The sequence below is a fragment of the Physcomitrium patens genome, chromosome 5, assembly GCF_059467195.1.
Source record: "Physcomitrium patens ecotype Gransden chromosome 5, ASM5946719v1, whole genome shotgun sequence".
Classification (NCBI taxonomy): domain Eukaryota; kingdom Viridiplantae; phylum Streptophyta; class Bryopsida; order Funariales; family Funariaceae; genus Physcomitrium; species Physcomitrium patens.
Window position 1 is genome coordinate 1228636 of NC_143414.1, and position 19587 is coordinate 1248222.

The 19587-nt window shown below is 38.9% G+C and overlaps 2 protein-coding genes and 1 non-coding gene across 5 annotated transcripts; 1 reads left to right on the top strand and 2 right to left on the bottom strand.

The window, feature by feature from the left end:
• Positions 1-3315: 3315 nt before the first annotated feature.
• On the bottom strand, positions 3316-10001 carry LOC112282431 (uncharacterized). Its single transcript, XR_016502816.1, has 14 exons — positions 8720-10001; positions 8077-8302; positions 7513-7740; positions 7036-7154; positions 6785-6883; positions 6594-6681; positions 6177-6391; positions 5819-6003; positions 5264-5463; positions 4704-5033; positions 4493-4594; positions 3919-4216; positions 3659-3807; positions 3316-3513 (listed from the first exon to the last, which is right to left on the bottom strand). It is a non-coding gene; the product is annotated as an uncharacterized LOC112282431 (transcript).
• A 642-nt stretch (positions 10002-10643) lies between these two features.
• Positions 10644-12481, top strand: LOC112282723 (polyubiquitin 4). The gene is given in 3 exon segments (XM_073534343.2): positions 10644-11842; positions 11844-11933; positions 11936-12481. Coding segments are annotated over 3 exon segments (1173 nt in total). The 5' UTR covers positions 10644-10846; the 3' UTR covers positions 12023-12481.
• A 263-nt stretch (positions 12482-12744) lies between these two features.
• On the bottom strand, positions 12745-16651 carry LOC112282722 (putative wall-associated receptor kinase-like 16). Of its 3 annotated transcripts, none has more exons than XM_024520723.3 (5): positions 16383-16651; positions 15143-15380; positions 14851-14972; positions 14419-14623; positions 12745-14321 (listed from the first exon to the last, which is right to left on the bottom strand). In XM_024520723.3, exons 2-5 carry the CDS (start codon positions 15360-15362, stop codon positions 13243-13245), a joined length of 1626 nt encoding a protein of 541 aa, XP_024376491.1. In that variant the 5' UTR covers positions 15363-15380; positions 16383-16651; the 3' UTR covers positions 12745-13242. The 3 variants fall into 3 exon arrangements, with proteins under 3 accessions (XP_024376491.1, XP_024376490.1, XP_090106334.1); XM_024520722.3 differs by having other exon boundaries at positions 15723-16650; XM_090250208.1 differs by having other exon boundaries at positions 15143-16651.
• Positions 16652-19587: the final 2936 nt, after the last annotated feature.

Genomic DNA, 19587 nt, shown 5'->3' on the forward strand with positions numbered 1-19587 from the left:
TATATATATATATATATATATATATATATACATAATAAAATGAAATAAATAAAGTTTAAACCTTATTTTGGAAACGATTTCAGTATATTTTGGCTTTGATTTTTTATTCAAGATATAGTACAACAAAAATTTATGTTTTTCTAAAATATATTATCAACTAATATATTATAACCACATTAAGTGTAATTTATATACAGACTTATTTTTAAAAAAACATTTGGTTTTTTCCTGTTTTTTTATATATGTATGTTAATAAATTTAACTGGTATTTTTAATGATGTTTATTTAAATAAGAATATTGGATTTTAATTAAAAAGAAGTTTTAATTTACCTTGCAAGTCTAAAGATCTCTCTTGCATTATTACAACTTTTTCTAATTGATGTCATTTTATGTGGTATAGGTTCATTGTACACATAGAGATTTTGATATTGAAAGTGTGGTGATAATTTGATGTAAGGAGAAATTGGCACTTCACTCTTGCACATTCTCTTCAAACATGTGCACAGGCTCTAAATTCACGAAGAAAATCTTCATGGATTTCAAACTTTCCTACAGCCAAAGGAAAAGAACAACTCCTGGTATGGTAAACAATCAACTTGGTGTTTCAATGCACTTCCTCAAGGTTAACAATATTTTAAGGTTTTATAGATTGGATCTTGATAAGAGTCGGAGAAACAACAGCTGCCTAGAAGAGTCTCCAACGTGGCAGATAGTTACCTCCAAAGTTTTATTTATTTATTTATTTTCTTCTTCTGCAGAATTTGGCTACTTTATTGTCACCTTTGTTTTGACCAGAACAATGAAAAGATTGAATTATTTTTCTGTTGGTCCTGGCATTAGAATAACTATCTGAGTAAGCCGTTGAATTTTTGGAAAAGAAAAAGAAAAGAAAAGATCATGTAAGTTCGTATTCTCAACGATGCATGTTCTTGGGAAGCCGCTTGTGTGTTTGCTTCAGGGTACGGGACCTCCTCCAAAACCAACACTTTTAGCCATAGGTGCTGCAATGAGCTGAAGGACTACTTATGTTCAAATCCTCTGGTTTCATTTTCATTAAGACAATGTTGACAGAAAATAATATTCATTCAGTTGGGAGACCATGGTAATCTCTAACCAAAAAATAATACCACATGGCGGATCAATATTAACTTAGCCTTTATCCTCCGTGAATTTTCACATGCATCTGGTGATGGAAATTATTGTGCGAACTGCCGGTTTACTGATAAATTGGAAAAAAATTAAGTTTAAATTGAAAGACACAGCTGATTCTCATGTCAGGTGTCCTAGATATGCAAACTGGTGTTATACTCGTATTAAGCTTGCTAATTCCTTATTACATAAAGGTTGAAAAAATACAGGTATTGAGAACTAATACCACTTCTATTGGGCTTGGGTATTTGTGTAATGACTATGATGTGCAGGTAAATGCTTTATATCACCGATTCTCGCACAGCCTCTGACAATAAGATGAAATGGTTGAACAATACAGTAAAGCAACAGCCCAAGTAGTCATGACACATGGACCATTGCCAAAGTTGTATAAGTTTTTGCTACCTCATCTTAATTCATATGTACAAGTGGAATTGTAGGTAACTATTGGAACTACGTCATTCCTAAGCAGATTGCGACCCATAGGAATATGCCCTAAATATAGACATTGTACAAAGTCCATGATAACTCCATCAAACTTAATACTAATCGTGGTAATTAATAAATTATAGCACATAAAAATTGGTGCTTCGATAATGTATTTGAATAATGCTTCATCAATTTGTGAGAAATGCTGTATAATTAATGTCAAGATGTCGGAAAAAAGCATACCTCATGCAGCAACTAGTGGAAATGATCCTCCGCAAGCGAATGCAAAGCATGAAAAACCGTTGATGAAAGTCATCATACCCGACGCCGAGACCTCAGATAATCTCAAAAAAAACTACTCTTAAAAGAGCCCCTGAAATATATCAACGATTCTATATTAACAGATCAATAAAATAAATAAAAAAACGTTTTAGTCTCAAGTAAAAAATTGCTTAAACTGAAATGTGTCATCCAATAGATAGTGCACTGACAGTAGTGAATGACTTAATCAGCACACCACTTTTTTGTTTGTTTACACTTGATCACTCCAGATATCTTCGTTCTAAGATGTTTGCGTAGGAAAAAAAATAGTATACATTGGCAATTACTAACACAATCTGGTGTTAAGATATCCTAAAACTGAAGCTTATCAACGTTCAGTTGAGCATTGTAACATAGTGTCTAGGACAAATAGGAGACAAAAAAAGAAACAGATGGCAAACAGAAAGAACGATAAAAATATGTACAGGATGAACCACTAGTCAACAACATCAGGAACGCCATAAGCCAACAGGCACAGAACACAAGGACCAAATGTACGAATCGTACTGAGAATGATCAGCGTGAGAAATATACCTCTTCAATAGGCGACAAAGATGCACTTCCTTTCTCTGGTAGCAACCGAAAATTTGAATCGTCAATAACTGCTTGTACTGGTATCACTTTCTCCACTGGTATCAAACATCTTAACATGGTCATTGGTATCATATACAACTGATCTGCCACCTTTACTGTTTTCTTCTACCTCGTCACTCCATGTCCAATTTGACTGCTGTGATGAAGTTTGAAAATGCAAACCGCTGTTGCCCAAGCTACCATCAGCTTCTGTATCCTTTGCAACCCTCTCTTTCAGATCGTCCTCGTCAAATCCATGTCCCTTCGTGCTATTCGCCGTCCCTTTCTCACTAGCACCATTGCTCATTGGGGAGCGACGTTTGGGAATGACAAACTCGTCAATAACACGAACCTTTGAGAACCGATCACGAATGTGACCTACAGGGGTCCATTGACTTGGACAGCTCCGCTTGTGTGATGGCAAGTCGGGCTTCTCTGCTTGCTCTGCTTCCCATTCAGGATCCAAGGCCCACTCTTTTGGCACCTTTAAATGTATGAACTTTGTAAGTAATGTTGACACTCATAAATGCATGAACCTCAAAGAAAATAAAAAGGGAGTGCAGATATGGTGATGGCTATTACAAAAGCGTTACAAAAGGCCACTCAAATGTATTAAAAAGATCACAATTAGAAAGTACAATATAACCAATAACTTGAAAATCATATCATAAACGCCCCGAATTCTAGGTCAAATAGAAGCCATATTGCCAATATATGTGCTCATCCTGAGGAATGTTACGAGTTTGAAAATATACCTTGTCTGCAGCCAACGTATAAACATGCAAGTCGCCATCACTGTTGATATGAAAACGGTTGAAAGACTTGTAATTGGCGATGCGAAGTGAAGAGAACGCTTCGTCAAAGTGTAGATGGAACCAATTTATACAGGCGTACAGGTAGCTTCCAAAAACCAATGAGACTACTGGCGTTGAAAATACCCAATAGTACAAAAATACAGAGGCATAATAGGCAAGTACAAATCCTCGAGGTAAGGAGTCCATCCCACTTTTGCAGATGTTGGCTCTTGTGACAGCCATAACCTGCCACAAGTGAGGAAACATACCAATCCCTTTAATACACCCGATTGCGCCTCCTTAAGCAAGCACACTGGCCATGATGTTAATATACTGGTTAGTAGGCACATTGCACAAGATTCAGCTCTATGCGTAGATGTTTGTATCAAACCTCTGGTACATCAAACGCTGCCATTAGGTACTTTATGCATGCAGGATAGAAGCCCATAGTCCAATACTCGATACGTGCTCTTAATCCAGTAGGATCTGGAAAGTGCTCTCCCTCTTTTGTATGATAAAATGAGTACAGCGAGTGATAACCTGCAAATATCGTAAGAGAATTATGGACCCCACGATAAGTCAGTACATATTAGCAAAGGAGAGACCTGAGCGAAATAAATGAGTTGAATGCAATTCAATGCGGAACCTCACCAGAAGTGCCAAGTAGATCATGGCGTACACAAATTTCAATACCAATCTCCAACAGGATCATGTAAGCAATCGCTGATGTAAGATGAGCCGCGAAGTGTAGTAGACCAATCACAATTCGCTTGCTGCGCGATACCTTAACTGGAACAAACTGTATGGATAATATTACTAGTACCAATGCTCCTGTCACTGATACATAGCTATGCTCCAACATATCCAGAAAAGCTCGACCCATGGTGGCTCCAAATTCCCACACATGGCCCAACATAGTGTCATCTCGAAGTACCTGATCCAATTCACACTGATACCAAACTCCAAATCATCAGTATAACGGTGGATATGGGCCTAACAAACAGTTAGAGTTGCAAGTCCAATTCAGGCTACTATCTGACACCCTCGTTCTGAAAATTTTAAATATAAATTTAATACAATATCCTCAAATCTACATATTCTCTGTTTAAGTGTCCAAAAGGTATTCAGAAAATTAAAAAAGAAAAAAGAAATTTACAGAAAAAATAATATAAAAATAAAAACAGAAAAAAAGAACAGAAAGCAAAAAAGAGGCCAGTTCTCTCACCTGTGGGAACATTGAGAAAACCAATATAAAGTATACAACACCACCAATTACATCAAAACGCCAATTCTTCTTTCGAAACTTCAAGATGTTTCCCCATGCAATCTGTAAGGAAGGTAACCATACACACAAATTTACTCATAAGCTTTGTCCAATATCATGTCCTAGACAGGCATAAATTTGAGTAATTTGAAGAATGTTATGATTTACATACTTGCTCAGATTCTTTGAGGGAAGGGTAGGCAAACTTCTTCTCATAAACGCCATCCTGAAATTTATTGAAGCCTCCAAATACATGAGTTGGATGGAGGAAAGCACCCCCTGAGCCATTCACAATCAGATGCTCGACTGATGTGGACGAACCGGACACAAGTTTATGTCGCATATAATTGTGGAGGTCGCCTGCTATACGAAGTCTGCACCTACCCTTGAGATAGTGTTCAACGAAATGAGCAACATTCGATCCAGTAGTGCTGTCCCAATACCAATCTAGCAACCAGTTTGGCTCATGGGTCACCAGTATGACCGAATCGTCCTCTCCTACCTGTTTCACGAACCAAAAGAAACAGTCTGAACAACCTTCTACTTTTCTGATATATGCAGTGCTAAAAGTATGTCTTAGCAGTATGATAAAAATAGAACTTCCTACTGGTCTAGTATTCAACATCAAGTAACAATAATGGAAGATTAATGATACACATCCTTAACATTATACTAAATAATGCATTTGATTCTTGCTTACGTGTTAGAAAGAGAAAATTCTATCAAACTCACATGCTCTTTCACGATTTCTGTGAAATACTTGAACTGGAAGATATCAATGTCACCATGAAGAGCTTGATCAAAGCCAAAAATCCACCAACCACAAGGAAGACGCAATGCAAAGTAGCTTTTCTGCTGAGGTAACAACCAACCTCCAAGCCAACTCCTATGACATATATACCTCATAAATGTATCGAGCCCATCAAACCAATCTGCACACAGATGAAACCACTTCAATGTTAGCCAAGTACTCTAATGTTTTTTTGTTTTTTTGTTTTTTAATTTTTAATTTCAAACACAGACACACACAGACACACACACACACACAAAATCAAACAATCCTCACTTCGAGATCCTATGAGCAACATCCGTATGGAAAGATACTACGGTAATATTCGTAACGTTTATTTGACACATTCAAAGGTTCCAATCTGCCAACTCTCTAAGTAAAAATTAAAGTAAAATTTAAAGAGTAAAAATCATGCCCTTTTAATACAAAGTGTTACACATTGCAGCATTAATTTACGAGAAAGATGGGTCGAACAGCTGTTGAAGTTAACAAATTACCATGATTGCCAGGTATAGCAAAGCATTGTGGAGCCCGGAATTCCTCCAAAGAATGTACACCCTCAGGAAGCTCTGGTTTCGTCACTGCTATATGCTCTGGCTTGTACCAAACAGGTGGCTGCATTGCATATTCAAAAGGCAGAAATAGACGTCGTTCATAGGAGTACGTAGATGGATTTGGGTAGCTGTTGCACAATTACGGTAACGATGAAATGAGAGTGCTCACAAAGAGTAACATCACTTTTCCCTGCAAATACCCTATATAATTGCTGTGAAACAACACTAACAGTAATAAGAAAACCATGTACATATATTGACCGCAACATTAAAGAATACTCGAAGAGGATCTGAAACGTACGCAAGATCTCCACCAATAATAAGCAGATCACCACGCGGTAATTCAGTTTTTCCCATTTTAAGAAAGGGCTGTGCAAGAAGTCGCGCAACGCTGTAAGTGGAATTACCACCATCACCTGTGTCAGCCATGAAATCAAACCAAAGGCCATCCCGTTTGCTGAGATGATCGTAGAAGAATCCGTCGTCCTTATACTGATTAGCCTGTGTCATTGCTGCCTGCAGTGAGCGAATGCACTTATTAGAGCAATGTTCAATATCTCGTAAATAGATATGACAGCGTTCGTCCAAAAAACCAGTAGGAAGGCAGATGAGAGCGGTAGTGCTTGACACGATCAAAATTTATGCGATTTTCTGTACAAGTCATTCCAATCTAAACTTTCTTTCTCAGATATTCATCATATTTTCGTGAAGAGCATACCTGCATAGTCCTCATATCAAATCGGCCTAGAAAGAGTGTCACTGACACCAGAAGATCAAATGCTGTCTTGAACAAATCTGCAGATGTTCTGACCCCCCAATTGCCACCATCCCATTTTCACCACGTAAGCCCAACAACAATAGAATGGTTTAAGAATGCTAAGATACTAAGATGAAATGAAGTCCACGCACCCTGAATACCAAGGAACCATATCCAGAAACTCAGGTGCAGTGACAGTCGTTTTCTGCGGTCCATTTTTCGTCTCCGGCTGAGGATGTGTCAATGCCCATCTGTAGAAAGAGGTTAGAATTGTGAGTAAAAGACTCTCCCAAAAGCCAGATGCGGTATGCTTCACTTAATAGTGTAGAAACATTAGACCAACTAAACGCTCCAATTAACCGAGAAGCAAATCCAGGGAAGAAAAACCAATATTATGACATACCCAGTTGAGCGCTCCACCACGTAGTTGGCAACGTACAACCCTATGAATGTTGCCCACAGAGAGTAAACAGGAGAGATAATGTCCGTAGGCCCCCCGACACATCCGTCATTGCACACTAACTGCACCAAAATAGAATTAAAAAAACATGTTAAAAAACAAAATCCCAATGATCAGTAATAAGCAAGTTTGATGTATTGTCAGTCATGTAAGCAGACATGCTGGATAATCAATCATAGATTTCTTATTAAAAATAACAATGGTAGTAATTTGGTGATTAAAAATTAGAAGTAAAGAAAGTAAAAAATAGACAGTGCTTCCGCTGAATTACTGTTATACTTCACCGTCTTTTATTTGTAATTGGACATATTGTGTAGATAAATGATGAGACATCCGACATTTCTTTTCACAATTTCAAAAACCGAATTATATATGGAAGTTTCAATGATATAAGTTAAAAATATGTTAATGAGGAAATACCTCGCCATAAAGAGCCCATTTGGAGAAGACGGGGTAATCAGCAGCAGTGCCAACAGGGCCCAACCACTCAGTGCACATCTGTTCCTTAGCATGGTGCATATTCTGCAAACCTGCAAACCACTTAGGCAGATCCTCGAACATAGACCGTTGCCTCTGGAATATACCAGGTTGGGCCGGAGCTTGGTTCCCACAATGGCTGTAGAATGCACAACATGCAATGCTCAACACCTGCACCAGAAACACATCGTACAGCAATACCTTAGAACGAACCCAAGGGCATTTACGAAACATTTTGGTACGCATTCTCTTGAGAAGGCTGCCTTCGATGTTCTGATCAACATAGACCGCCTCCAACCACTTAGTTATTGACCTCTGTCCAAGGGAAGAGAGTGCACTAAATTACTTAATTTAGTGGACAACAGACACCTCTCTTAAAATGGCTACTTCATAACTTCGCTGCAGACCAGATTTATAGGATGAACACAACACGATGCGTTGAACATTACAGTGATGCCTAATTGAAGCACTGTAAAGTAACATAAATTAATTAGACGAGAAGCATACCGCACTATTTTGAAGGATAGTTAAAATTTCCGGACGTTTTCCTGCGAGTCGAGCTGCAAATCCGAGGTACCAGAGTCCCAAGAAAGCAACGTGGAACAGGACAAGAACCAGCACTGATGCAACAAATAAAGTCAAAAAGAGAGAGAGGTTCATCCGAATATCAACTCCCATTGACTGGAAGCTTGGCAAGTGATACACGGCAGCAATTAGGAGCCACCCCACGTACCTGCAAAATACTTATACTTATTTTATTCGCACAAAAAAAAATATACATATATACACTAATAAAGACATCCATTAGCTCTGTCGATTAGTAACCCTAATACTTCATTTCGCTAGTGCAACGATTCTAAGAGCAGTAAGACAGTGCCAGGTATTTCGGGAATTTCTTCCCTCAGACGAAAGTAACTATCTACGCATTATCTTCCCAAACTTTTGAATATTCGAAATTATCAACTGAAGTCCTAAAAAAAACCAATCCTGGGCACCCCGGTGCGTAACGCTTCGTCTAGAGTAGTAGTTTCAATTGGTGTAAATACAAAAATGCACAGTTGATCATCATTCCAGAATTTGCATGTCGCTAATAATAAACATTGTTCATGCCAAATCAAGAATAGGTGATTGGTTTCGAAGCTTAACCCACCAGCGACTAAAATTTGAGTAGCTGGGCTGAATGGTGCTCCCCAAGAAGGGCGAAGAGAAAAAGTAGAAGAAGCCCAGTAAGAATCCATAAATAGACCACCATTTGATGTTGGTGTCTAGCTTGTGCAAAACAATGTGGAGATTGTCCGAGAAGATGAAGAAAAGCGCCACGGCTACCACCGCAATGAGCGCATGCTGTGAATGCTCGTGAGGGTAGGGGTATTCATGTTGGAGCATTGTCCGTACTCTACGCACCGTTCTCTTCTTCACTTTCTTCATCGTCTTCCCCATGCTGTCCTCTTTCATTAACCACTTACCCATTCAATCGGTATAATACATACTCGTCAAGCACTCAGGAACTCTGTACTCAGAAATGTGATCATTCACCACAACTTACACTATGGACTGGACTTCTGCACCCCCAAAATCACCCAGAAATCTACACACAAAAGCTTCATTAGCCTTCAAGGACCTTCAGCCCTGTGCACACCCGACTTCCGTGACCCACTTTCCTTCAAATGACCCTCCTCCCAGAATTCAAAACACTCTACTCCTCACCCTCCCTAGGCAAAGACATCAGACCAAAAAAAAAAACAATCCCAGTCTCCACCATGAGTCCTCTGCAATCAACCACAGTTCTTGCTCCATAAGCAAACCACTTTAACCCCACTCCTCCAACTAAATCATTGCATGTACGCTCCACCGCGAGCACAAAACACCCCGTCAACTTCGCAATTCCAGTTGCCCCTAAGTCGCTTCTCCCAATATCCACCCAGAAACCTGCAATAGTGCTATACCCTCCTGCCTGATCACAAGCCCCTCAATGAGCGCAATACCGTAGCCTCCAAGAGAGCTAATGGCACCGGGTCGCGTGAGGCACCAGCAAATCACCGCCTCTGCGATCCTGGGAAATCCAGCCACAAGTTCAGGCTGCTGCTCCTCGTCATCAACCGCTACTTAGCCATAGAAAAAGAACTCGTGGACGACTCGCGATGAGCTTTGAAGCGACACTCCCAAAAGTTTGAATGCGCTCCCACGCAGTCACTCAGAGAAGGCGACACCTATACTGCGAAATTGAAACCATCGCTAGGGATAATGGTATTGCTTGCATTGCCGAGGAACTTTCATTGCACTTTCAAACACGTCACGTCCATCGCCAGGAATCCCTGGTTTAGGGTGTGGGCAGACGCCCACCGAATGCCCAAGCGACGCGTAGTTAACGGACTTGGTGTGCTCGGCGAGTCTCACCAGGTAGCGGGGCTGACGCGAATTCCCCCTTTCCCCTCCCCACCCCCCTTCTTCCCACACTCGCAACAAGAACAACATTTACAAAGCATCGCAATAGCATCGAAACTTCTTTGTTCCTCCCCACCCCCCCTTCCCGAGGTCATTCAATCTGGGAATCAACCACGTCCGGACAAGTGGCGCGGTCAAGGGTGATCGGCGGTTTCAAGCCCCCAGGTTGTGCTGACGTGTCCTCACGCTTCACCTCTTCTTTGGGAGGATTGAAGCGCCAGAAAACTTGTGAACCACGTGATATGGCCGCTTAACAAAACACGATGAATGTATATTATTATTTTTATTTATGGGTTCTTGTTATTTTCATCCTAAGTAGTTTAGAACTATGAGAACATTTATGATACTGGTCAAAGTTTAAATTTTGTTGCGTAGGTAGAGTGCATGCTTTACTGTAATTAGAAACCGAAATCAAATCCAGGATAAGAAGAATAGGAAAAAGACAAGAATAGCAGTTAAGATATATATATATATATGTATACATATCGATTTGTGCCCAAGCATAAAGAAACAGTTCGATGACGTGGAATCATACGTGGCGCCATTGGATCCCGAAAGGGCGACACGTCAAACGGCGGGAAGGAAGACCGGAAAGGCGCCAGCTTGAGAGGGGAAGAGGTGCATATGGACCTCCTCCCTTCTTTCTTATTCAAGCTGTCTTCCATGCCCTTTGTTTCCTGCGCTTGCTTGCCCTACTTTGCCTGTATAGTGCCCTCCCGCATTGTGCACAGCCATTCTATTCCTGCTCTGCTCTGCCGTAGAGCATATACAGGCCTTCTGTGTATCCCTATTCAAACTTAGCGTCTCGGGGCTTCGATTCGTGTGAGCAAGGATGCAGATCTTTGTGAAGACTTTGACGGGGAAGACCATCACCCTTGAGGTCGAGAGCTCCGACACTATCGACAACGTCAAAGCCAAGATTCAAGACAAGGAGGGCATACCGCCGGACCAGCAAAGGCTCATCTTTGCAGGGAAGCAGTTGGAAGATGGTCGCACTTTGGCCGATTACAACATCCAGAAGGAGTCCACCTTGCACTTGGTGCTGCGTCTCCGTGGAGGGATGCAAATCTTTGTGAAGACTTTGACAGGGAAGACAATCACCTTGGAGGTGGAGAGCTCTGATACGATTGATAACGTGAAGACGAAGATCCAGGATAAGGAAGGAATACCTCCCGATCAGCAGCGGCTCATATTCGCGGGCAAGCAACTCGAGGACGGACGCACTCTTGCGGATTATAACATACAGAAGGAATCCACTTTGCACTTAGTGTTGCGACTGAGAGGTGGCATGCAAATCTTTGTGAAGACGTTGACGGGGAAGACTATCACCTTGGAGGTGGAGAGCTCTGACACGATTGACAACGTTAAGACGAAGATTCAAGACAAGGAAGGCATTCCTCCCGATCAGCAAAGGCTTATTTTCGCCGGCAAACAATTGGAGGATGGTCGCACCTTGGCAGACTACAACATCCAAAAAGAATCAACCTTGCATTTAGTCCTACGATTGCGAGGTGGCATGCAAATCTTTGTTAAAACCTTGACCGGTAAAACAATCACGCTTGAGGTCGAAAGCTCTGACACAATTGACAACGTGAAGACGAAAATCCAAGACAAGGAAGGGATTCCGCCCGATCAGCAGCGTTTGATCTTTGCTGGTAAGCAATTAGAAGATGGCCGCACCCTTGCTGATTACAATATCCAAAAGGAATCGACCTTGCACCTGGTCTTGCGTTTGCGCGGAGGAATGGAAATCATTGAAGATACTTTGGCCAGTAAAATCATAACCTAGAAGGTCGAAAGCTCCGACCCCATCGACGACTTCAAAACAAAAAACTCAAGTCATGGAGGATATTCCAACCGACCATAAGCATCTGAACTTGGGGGGCAAGCAAATCGCAGGTGGTCAAGCCCTTCCAGATCATACAACATTCTGAGTGTACCTGCATTGAATTTGGCGCGCCGGTTGAGAGGTGGTTCTCAGACACTTGCACCGCGACACTGCAAATAAGATATACCTGAAGCATATCGCACAAAAGAGGTTGCTCCGTTTTCTATATTTATAGGAAGGGCAGATATTCCGGGGCAAGTCGGCTTCCGCAAAAAGTGAGCATAACGAATCCTGTTCACCGATGTGTTTCAAAAAGTAGCTTATGGAAGGTGTCACTCACAACTATCATTAGTGGAATTAAACAGATCATTATTGATTGATTCTACATCACATGTCTTGTTCACTAGTCTCCCTTTCAAAAAAAACAACAACAAAAAAAAAAAAAAAAAAAAAAAAATGAATGCTACGCACGCTGGGACTAATTAATAAAAGTTACACGTAGTTGCGGTAGAGAGAAGACACACTTCGGCCTTGCAAGTGCAGAGCAGCTTCTGTAGCACACAAACTCAACTGATACTCATTATTGTCATTGGCTGTGCATTTGAAAACCTTAAATCCCTCTTCGTTGTCAGATGCAAACATACACCCAAATAGTGAAGACAGAGAGAGCGAGAGAGAGGACTTGTCGGGACGTATCCTCATGTGAACATATTGTTTCATCCCAACAACCATGTGAAATTGGGTGCTTGAATATCTATGAGAACACCCAAACATTCCTTATGATACATCATGACTGGAAATCAAAATGCGGTTGACAGGAAAAGACATGCAGAAAATTAGTATTGCCTGTACATCCGATGGTACTGAGAACGGCAGTTTTTGCATCCACACTGCATGCTACATTGATAAGAATTCCTTCATCATTTGTCAAAAAGATGGAAAATGCGTCAGCATCTTGGCAAGAGAATCGCTCAATCGAAGAGAACAAATGTGACTCAACTCACCTATGAGGATGATAACTCCTAGAGATGGACAAGTGGAGTTTAAGAACTTTGAATGACCTGCTGCAACGAATTCTTAGGCAAGCTTCAATGCAGATAGCCAAAGCTCGCTGAACTCATGCAGCAGGGGACGTTCGTGGTCAGATGACTCTTACTCACTATCCATGTGCACTTGTTTATAACTACAAACTCGTTAAAAGTACAAAATATGCTCTACATTGTAATCTTCGTGCCATAATCTGGGCATGCAATTGATGATCACGTCATGCTTCTATTTCACGTGGCGAGTCGCAAAACCCATTCAAGTGACCCGCCGGTATATGTAGTTCTTGTGAGAGAAGAGTAGAGCATTGATTAAATGCTGGCAGAAAAACTCAGATTGTCATTGAGTTGCGCGGTTCACACGTTCCGTCCAGAGACATTTCGCCGAGCAAAGCTCTTGATGCTTTGAAGGTCGTCGGCAACCATCCTCATGGTAGGACGATCCTTCCTCTTCTCTGCTAAACAATCCATAGCTACCTCGGCCACGCACTGTATTATCGGCAATGACTTCTCATACTCATCCCTCGGCTCCTTAAGCTGAGGATCTATGATCATGTCTATGTTTCCTTCCTTGATGATAGGTATAGCATATGCTGCCAAGCTGTGTTCGTCTCCTCTATGGTAGTCCAGGGGTTTCTGGGACGTGATAAGCTCCATTAAGACCACACCGAAGCTGTAGACGTCGCTTTTGTCCGTTAGGTGATAGCTGTGGAAGTACTCGGGGTCGAGATAACCTGGGGTGCCCTGAACGGCTGTGGAGACATGCGTTTTCTCAGGGCTCGTCAAACGAGATATGCCAAAGTCTGCAACCTTGACAGAAAAGGTGTTGCTTAGCAATATGTTAGCTGACTTCACATCACGGTGATAAATAGGAGGCTGTGCAGCAAAGTGGAGATAGGCAAGTGCGTCAGCAGTCTCAGATGCAATTTGCAAACGCTTGGCCCAGTTGAGGTTCACTCCAAACCTCAGTCTATGCAAGTGCTCGAATAGATTTCCGTTTGGGATGTACTCATACACAAGAATCGGGACCTCCGTCTCAACACAGCACCCGAATAGTTTCACCAGATTAGGGTGACTGGTCTGCGACAAAATAGAAATCTCATTCATGAGCTGTTTCTTGCCGCTTTTACTGGCAGAGTTGGACACTTTGATGGCAACATGAACCATGCCGTTTCTCAATGTGCCCTTATACACCGTGCCAAAGCCGCCGAGGCCAAGAACAAGGTGCTCTCCAAAATTTTCAGTTGCTTTTTCAAGCTCTTTCAAGGAGAAGACAGTAACTGCTGCATTCCCATGAGTGATATTAGATATAACTTCCTGGAGATCCGTATTGGACACCCGCTTCCTAAGAGTTGTGTTCTGCACTATTCTTCGATTTCGCATGCAGTAGCATACAAGGATTCCTCCAATTACAATTAGCAAAACACAGATGACGGCTGCAAAAACACCGAACAATTGTTAGAGATGGACTAGCCTGCATTCAACTGGTCCAAATTGGTGAGAAGGGACTCTCAAAAGGTTCTGTGCTCGAACCTGCTATTGTTGTAGTGTTGTTACTGCTACTTTTGGTCGATGCCTCATCAGGACCCGGGCCAGGACTCAAATCTGCAAGTTGTCTTCGAGCCCTGGAGCTGTGAACAACCACTGCAAAACTTTGACCTAATTGGCAATGTGAAACTCCGCTGGCCGTTTTTCTTCCACATCCTAAATAATGTACGACTGATTCTGTCAAAGTAACCTGTTTGGAGGAAACCGCGAGTTAACAGTGAAAAGCATGACCTGTTTTGATGATGCCTTCAATACACGGACGGAGTTCAAACACAATTTTGCACTACTCAGACGTGACTAGATACGGAATTTAAATCTAACAAATAGGGTATTTCAGATTGTGGAAGACTACGTCGGACAATGGAGAGAGACCGTTATTGAGACAGTTCAGAGAAGGCGGAGGCGGAGTTCTCTCACCTTGACAGGGCTGGTGGAATTAAGATCAAACAAAAACACGCCGTTCGTAAAATCGCACCCATCGAGGGCTACCTGCGACTGAAATCGGAACAAACTGCAAGCCCCAGGAGTGAAATGGAATTCTGCATCAAAACAGTACATGAGGATGCAGCAAAATACTGACTTCCTGTTATCCCAAGTTTCGTTGTTTCTGGAACCAGCCAGGAAAATGTGTGCTTTTACATACAAACACACAAAACCAAAAATAGATAAAACCGGGGGTCTTAGAGGTATACAAAGATCAGTTTCGTACCAAGTGAGTCTTGAACGAACAGAACTTGAGAAGCAGCCCAATCGGCATAATCACGAACAAGTCCTGTTGCGGAGTCAATACTTGTCCAGCCTTGTTCCCCTCCTACCCTCACCGACTTTGCCTGCGCCTGGCTGCTTGAAAATTGCAAGCTAAGCACAATAATTAACTGGTTCAACGTAACTCGTACACAACGAGCGGCTGTAAATTTCATGGCACCCATGGCGGAGCTATTTCGTCTCTGCGCACGATTCCCCCAAGGGCGCGGTAAGTTTGCTAGTTCGACATTTTAAACCTGCCGAATCTTGCGGACATATGCCGGGAGAGAGGCATGAATCCCAAATTGTTTCAAAAAAGAAACACCGTGAGAGGATCAAATGATATTTGAATGCGACTGTTCACAGCTGACTGTTGAGCGCAACACTTCTGAAGACTACCTTTTGTGAGGAATACTGCAGATGAGGCTTTCCAAAAGGGCGATTAGGGTGCATTGGCATGACCAGCGGAATCACAACCCGAAAGAGCCAAACAACATTCACATCCCTGACAATTTTCCACTAGATTCGATCAGATCTCGTCTCACCTCCTCGCATGTAATCAGAGCTCGCACAAGGAGATGGCGAGGAGCTCCACCGACCCAACCCAGTCTCGTTGCAGCGGCGCAAGAACCTCTTCACATCCATCAACCCATGGCACCTATCCTAGAAGCAGACAACGATAGTCGACATTCTAGCTTCAAGCTAGTGCACGCCACGGGCGATAAACCTCCCATTGTATCCTCAAGATCAAACCACCATCAACTGCACACTACTCTATTCGTGAAACCAAGCTAATGCCGAACACTCGAGAAGGGTAATGGCTCTAGAATCTAGCAGGCTAACACTGTGTGCAGGAGAATCTTTGCGTCGCAGTCACACACGCAGTCGAAGTTTACGAAACCAAGCGATCCATCATGCGATTAGATCATCAACAGTGCTCGGAGAGCTTGAGATCAGTTCTCTCGCGCGCACCGGTGTAAACCCGGAGCCTTGAAACCCAAATGCACCTGGATGCAAAGACGCGGGACAGACACGACAGCAGGGATCTAGGGACCTGCAGCGTCACAAGTGCCAAATATGACATCTCCGCGCCTGGAAAGCAGGTCAAATTGGCGCTGGGCACGAAACCAATTATGCCAACTTTCTCTCCCAGCAATTCTTGTAACCTGTCCTGCTGCACTGTGTGGTTATAGCATCCTGGTTACCTTATTTTAGACTCGCGCGTGCATCGGCGTTTCTCGCGAGTGGACGCATGCGCCGCTCAAACCCCAAATTCATGTCTTGCTGCAGCTGGACACGTCCTGCTCCGGAATGAAGAGATGGGTTTCAGAATCCAAGCTCCACGATCATCCCTCCCTCCCCTTCTTCGCATCCATTTGTTGCATCTTGCTTCCATGCCTCATCTCTCGATCCAGATATAAAGAACTGCAACAATTGCAGCAAGTTGCGGCGAGCAGCCACAAGCTCTGGGAGGAATCGACCACAAGACTAATGTGCGGACATCCATCCTCTGCGATACCTAGTAGATGACGTTCATCTACACATCCAGTTCTTATATAAAGAACTGCAACCATTTTGATTTATTATATACTTTATAAATCGCAACCAGAATAGGGAGTGTTAAAATCATATTGCTAAAATTTGGTGGTACAAATGTATTGGCCAAAAACGAACAGTGATGGAATTTTTTTTAAATGATTCTACTTTGATGAGTGGATGAAAGTGTGTGTTCATATCATTACAATTCCATATATATATATATATATATATATAAGTTCATGAAAGTATCCGCATTTTCAGATAAATACAAAATAAAATAAAATTGGGTCTTGTTGTTAATGTACAGATTAAGAAATCAAGAGCATGTAAATATATGTGTACATACATGTATGCATCATTATTGAGTGGCTCACAAATAATTATTAAATTTATCAACAAGAACACTGTAAACTTTTATTTGTTTTAAAATTTTAAAGAAATATTTATACCTAGATTTGAAATTTAAAATAATTTTTTCTGGTTTCAAAATTGCTTAGACAATGCTTGTTTCCTGACATGTTTCTTATTATGTTTCAATAATTCTACTAAATTATTTACTGTATACAATATGGTTTAAATGTTTTAAAGGTATACGTTAATTGATTACATATTGATACATAAATTACTGTTGTACTTCTTCCGACATTTCAATATATATATATATATACGCACATACATCTACATATAATTTTGTTACTTAAATTATTTTTTTCTTTTTATAAACTTTTGGTTATGTGTTCATATATTTTTTCAGTGCATATATTTGATATTTAGTGTTTGATATGTATTAAAAGTAGGCTCTTTTTTCATTATTTCGGTATTTTTGTATTTTTTCTTTTTGTACTATATCAGATGTATATATATAAATATAAACATATTATATTATAAAATGTATATTATTACAAATTAATTATGTGTCTTGTGTCATTGACAAATGTAATTTTATTTTTTCTTTCAAAAAATATTTTAATCAAAATATTTTTGATGGTCGACCATGATAAAGGTTAATAAAAGTTAAATATATATTTTTGAAATTTAATAAAACATGTTTATATTAATTTTGATAAAATATAAGACTATTGTGAATATATAGAAACTTCTATTGTAATACAAACTTTAAATCCAAGACAAAAAATAAATAAATTACATGTATCATAAAGATTTGATACTTTATGAGGCTTAATATGTAAATAAAATAAAAAAGAGTTTATATATATATATATATATATATATATATATATATATATATATACATACATATCTTTTAAAATAGATTAAATAAATCAATTTTAATTTTCAAATAAATATGTCATAGATATAATCAAATTTTTAATTTCTTTGATGAATTTATTTCTAAAACAAATCTATATGTTGGTATTTATTTAAGTATCATGTGTTTTTATTTTGTAAAAAACTTTAATATAATTTTAATGATTAGTTTTATTTATTAAATATAAAAATTCAAAATGAATGTAATTTTGATAATTTTGTTTAACTAATTTAATAATATGTTAGATGTCTATACTTGTAAATGTTTTAGAAAAATTATTTTTTTTATTTGTAATTTTTGTATTTTTTTCTTCTTCTACACATCAATATTATAAACCAATATTTAAATTTAAATGTTATTATTGAAATAAAATACCTATTTTTTTTTCTAATTTTCTAATTTTTAATTATTCAATAATAGATAATAATATTTTTTATACAAATTTATCACTAGTTTTTATAATTTTTTTATGTCAATCTCTTCAAAATTTATCAATATCTATATGTTATTGAAAAAAACCACTTATCAAAAAATTATTTGTACTTATGAAAGAAAAACTTCACGAGGTTAGCATTATCTAAAATAAGCTTTCAAGAGCTATGAAAGAAAAAATAATAAGATATTTTATTTTATTTTATTTTATTTTATTTTTTCTTAGATATTTTAAATAATGATGTTTTATGGTTTGAAGTAGGTATTTGTTAAAGAGTTGATATTCAAAAATAAAGAAAAAAAGCTATGTTAGAAACTTCAAAAAATATCTATTAAAATTTAAGTAATTTTTTTTATAGCTTTCAGAAGTAATAATATGACATGTTCAAAATTATACTAACAATAATAAATAAATTGGTGTATTTATGACATATTCTTACCTTTTATTTTTTTACATGGTAAGCACTTTAAAATTATATATATATATATATATATATATATATATATATATTTTGTAGGACTTTTATACAATGATTTTTTAAATAGATTTGAAGTATAAAGACTTTCTAAAAGGTTCTAAATATTAAAAAATTAGCAAATATACATAAGAATATTATTAAATAAGATAATTATTTATTTTCAATAGTTATTATCTAATAATAGATAATATGTGTTAATATAAATATAATTTATTTTTCAAAGATTACATCATCAAATAAATTCATATATATATATATATATATATATATATATATCAAGTAAAAAACTTCTTTATTATTGGATGTTCTTAGATTAGCCTTTTAAATTTCTATAGCAATAATACTAATTTATTCTATAAACTTTAATTGCAACCTAATATAATTTCTTTTATTCATTATTAAATTTTGACAACTAAAAACTTAACATGATAATAGCTTCTAGACAATAACAAACTTAACTTTATTTTTTACTAGCAAAAATTTGTGCCATTGGATACTATACATCCATCCATTTTCTCAATCATCAATGCTCCCTTCTCTCTATGTTCTCTAGTTTCTATATTTTTGCATTTCTATGTTCCATGTATTCCTTACATTTTCCAAGTTGTATGAGTTCTCTTCTTCTCAGCCAATCAAAAGACATATTTGTCTTTTTGTGTTATATCTAAATTTTCTTATGTAATAATTACA